General features: G+C 53.2%; 3 protein-coding genes across 4 annotated transcripts in view; 1 reads left to right on the top strand and 2 right to left on the bottom strand.

Annotated features, from left to right (window-relative positions):
* Nucleotides 1-2,180: 2,180 nt before the first annotated feature.
* On the bottom strand, nt 2,181-7,483 carry TWNK (twinkle mtDNA helicase). The gene is made up of 5 exons (XM_024735085.1): nt 5,613-7,483; nt 5,180-5,420; nt 4,937-5,044; nt 4,487-4,628; nt 2,181-3,403 (listed from the first exon to the last, which is right to left on the bottom strand). Exons 1-5 carry the CDS (start codon nt 6,853-6,855, stop codon nt 3,083-3,085), a joined length of 2,055 nt encoding a protein of 684 aa, XP_024590853.1. The 5' UTR covers nt 6,856-7,483; the 3' UTR covers nt 2,181-3,082.
* A 42-nt stretch (nt 7,484-7,525) lies between these two features.
* MRPL43 (mitochondrial ribosomal protein L43) lies at nt 7,526-8,744 on the top strand. Its single transcript, XM_024735021.1, is given in 4 exon segments — nt 7,526-7,707; nt 7,798-7,904; nt 8,018-8,214; nt 8,217-8,744. Coding segments are annotated over 4 exon segments (465 nt in total). The 5' UTR covers nt 7,526-7,576; the 3' UTR covers nt 8,247-8,744.
* Nucleotides 8,745-9,251: 507 nt separating this feature from the next.
* SEMA4G (semaphorin 4G) overlaps nt 9,252-10,912 on the bottom strand; it is a 13,501-nt gene continuing 11,840 nt past the window's right edge. For both annotated transcript variants that reach the window (XM_024735019.1, XM_024735020.1), the window contains exons 15-16: nt 10,494-10,912; nt 9,252-10,368 (exon numbers count right to left, since the gene is read on the bottom strand). The exon at nt 10,494-10,912 is cut by the window's right edge and continues 678 nt beyond it. In XM_024735019.1, coding sequence (XP_024590787.1) covers nt 10,722-10,912 — 191 coding nt within the window. In that variant the 3' untranslated portion in view covers nt 9,252-10,368; nt 10,494-10,721. The remainder of the gene's footprint in view (nt 10,369-10,493) is intronic.

Genomic DNA, 10,912 nt, shown 5'->3' with positions numbered 1-10,912 from the left:
TGGGCACAGGCAATTTGCCTCAATACACTCTGGCTACGCACAGGGACAGTGACTCTCAGGGATCTTACACAGGACCCAGGGATTAACTAACTGCTTTCTAGGCTCCAGGGACTCCTGAACACACTTTGGGCTAATTTTGATGTGAGGAGTTTAAAAGGCAGGTGTGGAATGGAATGTGTTTGTATAGGGGGTGGGGCTGGGGGAGCATTAGCTTCCCCTCTCCCCCATTCTGGTTTGTGCAGTGTGGGGGGTATCTGCTAGGAGGGTGGGGCAAGACAGGCAAGTGTGTATCTATCCCTCGAACTCCAATTCACACAGAGACCTCACAAAAGTCCCCTAATGGAAATCCCTAAAGGATTTCCTGAGAACACACCAGGCATCCTAGGGAGACCAGAATATGGAACCCACATCCTTATAGGTAGGACTGAGCCGGTGGTGTGCATCTGGAAGGCATGGCTGATGTTCAACGTTATAGACCCTGGATGAGGCCTAGACCAGCCAGCGGCTGGGAATGATTACTGCAGGATTAGGAGGCCTGGCTCCAGCCAGTCTGGGAGAGACCCCCAAGAAGGGAGGCCCTGGAAGAGGTCCCCCCTCCCTCCCCCCCAGAGAACAGCTTTGCTCCAGGGTGTTTCAGGAGACAATTGTAGCCACAGTTCTCACACACCACAGACCAGAGAGACCCCAGACCATTCCACAGGGTTCCAGAGCCCCCTCTTAGGTTGACAGGGAAAACTTGATAAAGCAGCCCTGCTTTCAGGAAGCAGGAACCCCACTGACCCCACCACCCTTTACAAAAGGCTTCTCCCCAGCCCCCTTAGAACATCTTGCATTCTCATCACGCTTGCAGGCAAATCTAAAGGGAAACAGACTTTAGGATATCAGAGGAAGTGAGATGGGAAAGTGTCACCATTTAGCAATATTTCTTTAAAAAAATTTTTTTCATTAGAAGCAGATTTCTTTCTTTTTTAAAATATTTATATATTTGGCTGCACGGGGTCTTAGTTGCAGCAGGTGGGATCTTTAGTTTTTAATTGCAGCATGTGGGATCTAGTTCCCTCACCAGGGATTGAACCCGGGCCCCCTGCATTGGAAGCACCAGAGCCTTAGCCACTGGACCACCAGGTAAGTCCCTTAGCAATATTTCTGACAGGTCTCTGGGTAAGTTATCTTACAATCTCCGGCAGGGTTTCTTAAAAATGAGGAGTCCTTCAGCCATAAAAAGAAATGAAATTGAGTTATTTGTAGTGAGGTGGATGGACCTACAGACTGTCATACAGAGTGAAGTAAGTCAGAAAGAGAAAAACAAATACCGTATGCTAACACATATATATGGAATCTAAAATAAAAAAAAAAAAGGTTCTGAAGAACCTAGGGGCAGGACAGGAATAAAGACGCAGATGTAGAGAATGGACCTGAGGACACAGGGAAGGGGAAGGGGAAGCTGGGACAAAGTGAGAGTGGCATGGACACATATACACTACCAAATGTAAAATAGCTAGTTAGTGCGAAGCAGCCGCATAGCACAGGGAGATCAGCTCGGTGCTTTGTGACCACGTAGAGGGGTGTGATAGGGAGGGTGGGATGGAAATGCAAGAAGGAGATATGGGGATATATGTATACATATAGCTGATTCACTCTGTCATACAGCAGAAACTAACACACCATTGTAAAGCAATTATACTCCAATAAAGATGTTAAAAAAATAGGTTCTGCATTTTTAAACAAGAGCCCCAGTTCTGACACACACTAACATAAGAGAAAAGCTGAGAGGGTACAAGAGGAGGGAAAATGTACGGGGTGGGGGGGGCGGGTGGCCAGATAAGAATATGCTGAGCTTGGGTCCACGAGGAGAGGTCAGTGAGTGGCTCATGTCACAGAGGTACCGCTGGTCAGGCAAAGCCTTAGGCATGGGGCCCAGTGATCCACACCTCTGCCAGGGATCACATGGAGATCCTCAGGGAAGACAGATAAAGAAGCACCATCCTGTCTTCCCTAGGCCACAAACAGATGTAAGGGTGTGCATGCATGAAGACCCTTTAATACCCCTGCTTTCTTGGGAGTGCGCAGCTCAGACAAGGTGGGGGAGGGGACCTATCTGCTCCCAATTCAAAGTGAGAGGAAAATCCAGTTAAAGACTGGGGTGACACCCAGTGGTCAAATAAGAAAAAGCACAGCAACAAAGGCAATGGAAACTTTTTTCAGTAAAACTGGAAAAGGCTCTACAACGTCATGATTGCAGCCACTCCAGCAGTCCAAGGCAGCATACCATGGAATGAGTGTCTAGGTGGCAGGCACCCTGGGCTAACAGCTCCCTTCCATGGCTCTCTTCCAGGCTTCCACCTTTGTGGCTGTCCCTGGTATTGTAAGGGCTGAGCACCTAGATCCAATGGTAGTAAGCACTACCTCAGGGCAGGCTCCAGAGTGGGGAGCAGAGGAGATTGGTATCCACCATGTTGCCCCTTGGCTCTGAAAGCCTGGGCTGGAGTTTTGGCAAGAAGTCCCCTATCCCCTTTCCAGGTTCCCCACTGCTTTTACCTCGACTTGCTCATTCCCACCTCAGGGCCTCTGTATTTATTTTCCCCTCTGCCTGGACTCCTTTCTCCAGATGTTCACATGGCTCAATCCTAGTTCTTCAGAGGCCCCAGCTCAAATGTCCTCTGCTCAGAGACACCTTTTCAGATCTTAATCTAAACTAGCCTGTAAGCATTATCACATTACTGTATTTTTTCCTCTAGAGCATTTTTCACTATCTAAAACTATGTTTTGTATGTATTTGTTCATTGCTTATCTTGTCTCTTCTACCACATTACAGGTTCTGTGGAAGCAGGGACCTCATCTGTCTTGTCAGTGCTATATTCGCAGGATGCAGAACAAAACCTGGCACACAGCAGGTTCTCAAATATTTGCTAAATTGAATTCTCTTGCAATGAAACCCTGCCCTAGGCTAGGCCCCTCAGATTGAGAAGGGCCCATAGGTCACAACTACAGGACAGGGGCAGCCCTAGCAGAGGACTAAGAAAGAGTCTCTACCCCAGCCTGTCCTGGCAGGCTCATTTCAGCGTCCAGCTCTGCAATGCCTTCACCTTGAAGGCTTGGAGAGGTCTGCCTTGTTGGGGTTGGGGGCCTGGTCAGAGTGAGTCTCAGAGATCTGCGGCACAGCCCCCTTTTTGCCAGAAGAGGGCTTTTTGGCCACTAGCCCATTGTCATCCTTGATCTTCTTGAGCCGGGCCTTGCTCTTTGGTGGTATGGAGAAGGTGAGAGAGCTCTTGTTGAATTCAAGTGGGAAGACACCTACGTCTCCATCAAAGCGGTTCTTGGACACCTGTAGATACCGTTTCCCTGGCCCAGTTACCAGCCTCCTGTCCTGCAGGATCAGAACATTGTCTGCTTCCTGGCTTGCCTGGGGGATAATGGGCAAAAGGAGGAAGGAGCAGTGAGAAGACGTATGAGAGAAGCACAAAGGAAGGTTGAGGGTGCAGGGAGGAATAGCAAGAATGGGGGAAGGGAAAAGTACTTCCCCCATCACCAAAGCTCTTTGAACTACTGACCAGAATGCTGGGGCCACTTGAGCCTTTTAGTTCCCTGACAACCCTGTTGCTGTCCCAGATTGTGTACATGCTGTTCCCTCTGCTGCTAACATTTCTGGCTCCACAGCTCACTCAACCCGAGCTGCTTATCATTTAGGTCCTGGTCTAAATGTTACACTTCATCAGAGAGACCATTCTTGATCCCTGTAAATAAAAAAGGCACTACCATCTTTCCATTTCTGTGTTATTCTCTCCCCCAGTTCCATGTCTGTTCCATTGTGGCACATAGTTTGTGTTCCTTGCCCTGTATTCCCCGTGCCCAGCCCAGGCTTGGCGTGTAATAGGCACTCAGTGTACCACTGGAAGCTCCAGGATCTGGCTGGTCCCGCTGCCCAGAAGGCCCTCCCACTTATTTGCTTATTTAACACCTATTGTTGGACAAAACCCAACCCAACCTCTGTTGACACATCTTCTAGGAAGTCTCCCCCCAGGCTGACTCAGATGCCTTTTCTCTTTTCTCCCAACACCTGTGCTGCTTATCATAGCGCTTATCATACTGAGTTGTAATCACTGGCTCCTTTTTTCCCTGTTTTTTTTTTTTTGGATGCGCCACGTGGCGTATCGGATCTAAGTTCCCCAACCAGGGATCGAACCCGCGCCCCCTGCATTGGAAGCACGGAGTCTTAACCACCGGACCGCCAGGGAAGTCCCTCACTGTCTCCCTCTTTCCCCATAGAATATGTGAGTTCCTGGAAGGCAAGCAGGGCAAAGGACCAACCATTATCAGCCTTTGTATTCTAGCACATGTGTTCCTCATGTCATGGCCCCAGAGGCAAGCTGCCTCCTGCCTGTTCCAGATGGATAGTCAAGATGATTTAAGGCCGAATGAGGGCTGTCCCTGGTCACACCTGCCCCCTCTACTTTCCATAGCTTGAGCTCCTCTAAAGCCCACTTACTTTGGCTGAGCCAAAAATGGATGCTGTCTGTAGTTCTTTATCATCATCTTCCTTCCGGGGGTGAATGACCAGTGTCACATGGCAGCTACTGTCTGTGGCAAACTTCCGAAAAGCCCCGATGATATAGTCTTGAGCTGCAATCCTACCCAACAAAGAGGTTACCAGACACAGAAGGACAAGAACAAACACATACTCCTGATTCGTTAACATCTCCCCACAAACCACCACAAGCTCACTCTACTTCCCTCTACCTAAGGACTCACACTTAAGTCCCTGTCCATACTTCCCACTACCACACCCCACACCTCTACAAAGACAGAAATACATATGGGATGGTATGTTCCTGCACGTATGTCAGAAAACAAGAGCACAGTGTGTCTGCCCAGAGGCCAGCTCCCTGAGAAGATGTGTGTCTAAGTGGGTTACAGCTAGACAAGAGGAGGATGTCACCTGTCTGTGGACAGCTGCTCATGACCCATCATGAATTGCAGATTGTCGATAACCACATGACAAATGTCATACACGTAGACTGCATGTTGCATTGTGTCTATTACAGTCCTGGGAAGAGGCAGAGACAATGAATTCAAGAGTCAGTTACAAGTAATCTCCAGACCATGGCAGCCAGAAAACTCTGTTGGGAGTCTGTTCTCCCACCCTCCTATTCTTTGAAAGCTCCACACCTAGGAATCTCACCTGATGCTCTGTTGCCCATGAAAAGTCATGAAATAGAGGGGCAGGTCTTCAAAGCGGTCGGCCCACTCGTCATATTTGTCCAGTTGCTCTTCCAGTCGCCCCACAGCGAACTGTGTCAGCATGACCCGGGCTAGTCTCACGTTGCTGATCTCAAAGCTACCCCATAGCGTGTTCACTCCCTGGGTACACAAGTCCAGGGCATATTCACTGATGAATGTCGTCTTTCCACTGCCTGTCGGCCCTGCATGGGGGGTTGAACACAGACCCGTGTGAGGAGTAAAGCCCTACCGTTGAAACCAAGACACGCAAGGAGCTTCAAAGTTGGGAGGGGAAGGTGCCTCTTCAACATTTACTGTAGCCCAAACCCACATGCTTCCATCATCTGACCCTCTGCTCCCAAACCCGCCCAAGCAGTGATTTCCCAAAGGGTCACCTGTGAAGACTGTCAGCTCGCCCTTCCGATGTCCCTTCAAGAGACGATTGAGGTCAGGGAAGCGGCTCCAGCGAACGCCAGCTGCCTGCTCCACATTTGACAGTTCTCCTAGCACCTCCTCCCGAAGCTGCCGGAAAGACACGATAGACTTGTGCCAGGCAGGCAGGGCAGTACGCAGAATACGAGAAAGATTTAAGCCTTGGTTCAGAGCCTCTAGGGGAGAGGGCTGCTGGTCCCCAGGCCGCACCAAGGAGCATCGTTTGGGGTTCAGTTTTCGGGCGAACAACTTGGCAGCTTCCCAGGACCGAAGGTCATCCCCGAGCCAGAGCACAATGCGTCGGAACTGTTCGAGGTAAGGAAGCAAGACAGGGGGTAAGCAGGCTGTTCCTCGGGGTAGGGCAAGGGTGGGCAGCCCTGTGGACTGGCTCAAGGCCAGGCTGTCCAGCTCACGACTCGTCAGCACCACCTCAACATCTCGACGACTGATCAGGGGTAACCCAAACAGGTTGTGGAAGGCACCAGGCTGGGGGATGGTGGTCTCCATATAGTGCACTCTGTCACCCTGGCCTTCGGCCCCTAGTAGCTTCAGGCCTCGTAATCCCAAACCTCCAGGGGAGAACCAAGGAAAGACAAGGCTGTGAGCAGGCCGCAGGTAGCGCACACTGAAACGCTTGAGTGTGTCATCTGTCACTTTGGTGAGGCCAAACATCACGCGAGCCAGCTGGGCCTCTTCTGGTTCAGGCAGCTCCCAGAGAGGTACGGCTCGGTCCCAGATCCTCTGGACCTCCTCACTGTCCTCAGCTTCTGGGGCCTCACTAAGCAGGACCCCTTCTCTGGCCCCATCCCCTCGCCCCTCCACGCTGGCCTGGAAGTCTTCCCAGCTCCCCTCAGCTAGGCTGGTCATGCAGAGAAAGCGGCCTGTGGTCTTGTCAATGAAGAGGCTGAAGGAAGTGGCAGCACCAGTCTCGTCCTTGAGCTTCGAGGCACCCACAAAGGGACTAGGTGCCCGCACGCAGCTGTGCCCATCCTGGAAGGGGATCCCATGGGCCCGCAAATATTGCCGGATTTCAGTTGCAGTTACAGGCAACACTGGTACCTCCAAGGCAGCGAGAGCCTCCTTCCTGTACCGTCTGCGAGGAGGGCCCACGGCCAAGCTTCGTGGCAGGCCCCTCCACCCCATCCACGGCCCACGCAGTGGCAACAGGATACGGAGGGGGTACCCACTTCGGAGGAGGACCCACATTCCTAGTCAAACGGGGGAAGTCACTGCTTGAAATGCCTTAGGTGCCCGGTTCGGATGCCTTCACTACTAGGTCAGACCCTAGGGATCCTGCACGCAGCTCTCTTCTCCCTCTGAATCCTCTTCAGCCCCTCTACATTGCCACTTCACATCTATGCCAGAGGACACGGCCCTTTCACGTCCGTGTCCCTTTGGCCGGTTCCCTACCTCTGAAGTCCTCCACAGCTGCTCCCCGCGCCGCCTCCCCTCCGCGCCGCCCCTCGCCGATGCGGTTTTTCTCGATCATCTCCTCGCCACTACCGCCCCTCCACTGCCCCTCCTCGTCGTCCTCATCTCTGCGGCCGCCTGCGTCCCTTCCGTAGTCCCTCTCCTCTGAGCCCCCTGCTAGAGGACCGCTCCGCCGCTCCTTCCCTCAAGGGGACACCAGGCAACCTAAGCGCCACTCCTTCGCTCCCGCCGAGCTCCGCGCTCAGAGGGACGCCCGCCGCGCCTCCGCCGCGTGGCTTTCTCGGCTCCACTGCTAGGAGCTCCGCCGCTCCGAACCCCGGCCCCGAGTCACCACTCTCCTCTTGCCCCTGTCGCCTGCAACATGGGTCACTCGCGCCACTAGCCACGACCTCGGAAACAAAACTGCCGCGGCGCCAGTGTTCCAGGAAGCGGAAGCCTCGGGTTAGTCCCGCCCCCACACTGAGAGGCCGGGCTCGACGGCTTCGGAGCTGCGGCCATGACGGCGCGCGGGAGCGCGAGCCGCTTCCTGACCAGTGTCCTGCACAACGGACTGGGTCGCTACGTGCAGCAGCTGCAGCGTCTCAGTTTTAGCCTCAGCCGTGATGCGCCCTCGTCCCGCGGCGCCAGGTGAGCCGGGGAAGGGCGCGGAGGTGCGACTCCATGCCGAGGTTGCCCCGGGTCAGGAGTCACCTTGCTCACCCTTCTCCGGTCCCTCAGGGAGTTCGTGGAACGAGAGGTGACCGACTTCGCCCGCAGGAACCCCGGGGTCGTAATATACGTGAACCCGCGGCCGTGCTGCGTGCCCAGAGTAGTGGCCGAATACCGTAAGTGGGGCCGGACGAGGGCTGGAGGGAGGCGTCGTGGGGCTCGGCCCGCTTGCCTGCCGCTCGTGTGACCCCTGACCCGCTTCCTCTTATCCCCACCTCCGTTCGGCCAGTTAACGGGTCTGTGCGCGAGGAGAGCATCCACTGCAAGTCGGTCGAGGAGATCGCCACGCTGGTGCAGAAGCTGGCGGACCAGTCGGGCTTGGACGTGATCCGCATCCGCAAGCCCTTCCACACGGACAGCCCTAGCATCCAGGGCCAGTGGCATCCCTTCACCAACAAACCGACAACGCTGGGCGGGCTGCGCCCTCGAGAGAGGTCCAGGATCCTGCCCCAGCCTAGCGGCTAACACAATGAAGAGTTGCTCCACCTACTCCATCCCCAGGGTTTGGACTCACCCCAGTAGAGCCCCAGTAGAGGTGGTTCTTCCTTCTGGTTTGGTTCACGGGAGACAGATGGAGCGCACCAAAGGGGAAGCTGATGCCAAAGCTTTTGCTTGGGATAAAGAAGAGCTGCCTGTTTCTTTTTGATGTACCCTGTGAGGGGCAGAGACTGTGAGTCTCCTAATTCTGATCCAGCTAACATCTCTGAAACCCGAGAGTCTTCAGATTTTACTGGATCTTCATTTCTTAAATCCAGATCTCAAATCACAGTGAGAGGATTTAAGGCTGGCTTCTGAAGAATCCCTTATGTCCTGTTTTTGCAGCCATTGACCAAGAGAGAGCTAGTACCTTATACCCTGCTGTGAGCATGGCATTGGGCTAGGTTCTTTATACCTGTGAATGTTTGTGTGCAGATTAGAAAACTGAAGTTAATAAACTTGTCAAGGTCACACTTGAAGTCTACTTCAAAATATGCAGATATTTAAACTGTAATGCCATTTTTTTATCTTAAAACCAGAAGCAAAGTGAATAATAACTCTTCAGGATGGTGTAGTATCAAAGGCCACGTGATTAATCTAGGCTTGACCCTTGGAGAGAGTGATTCTCAGGCCAGCTGAGAAATAGGCAGCATCTTCTAGGCTTAGCTAAAAATGAGGTGAGGGATGGGGGGAGATGGTGAGAAAAAGAGCCAGGAGGTAAAAACCTAGAAACTGTTGTATGAATCCTTGAACTGTCGTAATTTTGTTTGTCATCCCCTTATCACCATGATCAATAAATAGTGAGAGCCTTCAAAAAAGGACTGTACCTGCCCAGGACAGTCAGGATGGAAGCTGAGGAGCCCAATTTCCTCTGCAAATGGTTTTATGGGAAGCAAAGCCAACCCTGCAGCACCTTTACCATAGGCTCAGAAGCCTGTCCCCTGGTGATCAGAAGACCAGTCTAGACCAAGCAGACCACTCATAGCTGTGGGGAAGGAGGGTATTTATTAACCAACAGTGGGGGGAGGAACTGAGCCCAGCCTCCCCACCCTGTCACATGCCTCTCCCGCCTCCCTGGGTCGTGAGCGGGGGCATTCCTAAAGAATGGTAGCCGGTTTACAATAAATACATTCATTGTGGGGTAGAGAGGGGAGAGGCCGGGTGAAGGGCAGTAAAAATCCCGTGGGACTCCACGTTCTCAGCTACAAAAATAACAGTCACCCTCACCCAAGGGGAATGGGGGAGCTCAGTCAGGTTTTGATTGTCCCATATGGGCCTGGAGACTTCAGAGGCCCCTGGACCCTGAAAGTGCCCCGGTGAGGTAGGACAGGGGTGGGAGCCAAGCATCCAAACTCCCAGCCTCTTATCCTTTGCATAGTTCCAAGAACGGGCTTCATGTGCCAGGTGAGACATCAGATCTCTTCTCCCCCTGCTCTGGTCTAGGGGTAGCAAATGTTTGGTCCACAAAAGGGAGGCTGGCTCTTTGAGTGCAGTGTTGGTCACCCATCCGAAGGAAGTGTCTGTGAGGACAGCTAAATGGGAGAGAGCTCTCCCTCTGAAATGTTCATGGATCAAACCCAACAGACACAGGTCCAGCGCAGCAAGGGGAGGCTCAGAAGGTGCATGTGAGTGGAAATGTAAGCACATGTTCATGAGGAAGACCATGCCTGGAACTGTCTCTGTCACTCTTGAGAGTGACTAAGGGGGTAAGGAGGCTGACTTACAAGGGCTGCACATTAAGGAAGAAGAGTGAATGATGCAATAGTCTTACCTCCCCAGGCTGGCCTGTTCCCAAGCTCTTGCCAAAGAGGTCATCACACGGGGCTGGGACTACAGGAGAGGACTAGGTAGGATGGGATGTGGCAAATTGGGAGGGTACCCAAAGTCCAGAAGAAGGGTTGAAACAAGAATGCACCAGGAGGTGGGCGTGGGGGCCCTGCAGCCCAGCTGATAGACATTCTTCCATGTGCACACGTGAATGTACACAGGGCTCAGGTGTTTCTGGTGGCTGGCAGAGGTCTTGTCTGTTTTCAGGACCATCCAGCACATAGGGCCATGCAGAGGGTGGTGACATTGAGGCCATCTGGACCTGCAGAGCCCTGCCTGGGAGAAAGAAGGTTTTGAGCAGATGAATGGGGCAGGAGGATGGCATCCTCTCCTCCCAAGTGCTTAGGTTAAAAGGGAACAGGAGCTGGCTCTGGGTCTGCAGAGCCTGAGGGAGCACCTACCTCTGAGGAGCACCGGTTGGCCTGGGCTGCTCACAGATGGGTCCATGGAGACTGAGAAGGGGGCTTTGGCTGGGCCTGACTCTGGCCAGCCCTACAGGGACATCAAAAAGTTGGGAGAAGGGCCTGGAGTTGTAGGGATGAAGGTAGGGTGTCTGTGCTGGGGAGGCAGCGGCCCAGCCTGGGGCAGACAGGCTGGTTTGGAAGAGCATTTGTCCTGGGAGGCTGGGCTCAGACAGAGCTCTCATCCAGGTGCTCCACAAGCTGTGTGTGCTTCCTCTTCTCCAGGATGCGGCTGAGCTCCTCTGTGAAGGAGCAGGGCCCTGCCGGCACTCCATTGTTGCTCTGCCTCAGGAGCACGTAGCTATTGCCATTCATCCTGCGCAGCCGGCTGGGCAGTGCCACCAGCCCTGTGGTCAGCT

This window comes from Neophocaena asiaeorientalis, unplaced genomic scaffold (assembly GCF_003031525.2).
Source record: "Neophocaena asiaeorientalis asiaeorientalis breed wild unplaced genomic scaffold, Neophocaena_asiaeorientalis_V1.1 scaffold240, whole genome shotgun sequence".
In the NCBI taxonomy this organism is placed as follows: Eukaryota; Metazoa; Chordata; class Mammalia; order Artiodactyla; family Phocoenidae; genus Neophocaena; species Neophocaena asiaeorientalis.
This window is presented reverse-complemented; position numbering and strand designations above follow the sequence as displayed.

Coding starts and splice junctions, on each gene's coding strand:
- TWNK (XM_024735085.1), bottom strand. CDS start 6,855: ATGTGGGTCCTCCTCCGAAGTGGGTACCCCCTCCGTATCCTGTTGCCA. Junction 4,629..4,936: donor GAGCAGCTGTCCACAGACAG/GTGACATCCTCC, acceptor TTTGTTGGGTAG/GATTGCAGCTCAAGACTATA. Junction 3,404..4,486: donor CCATTTTTGGCTCAGCCAAA/GTAAGTGGGCTT, acceptor ATTATCCCCCAG/GCAAGCCAGGAAGCAGACAA.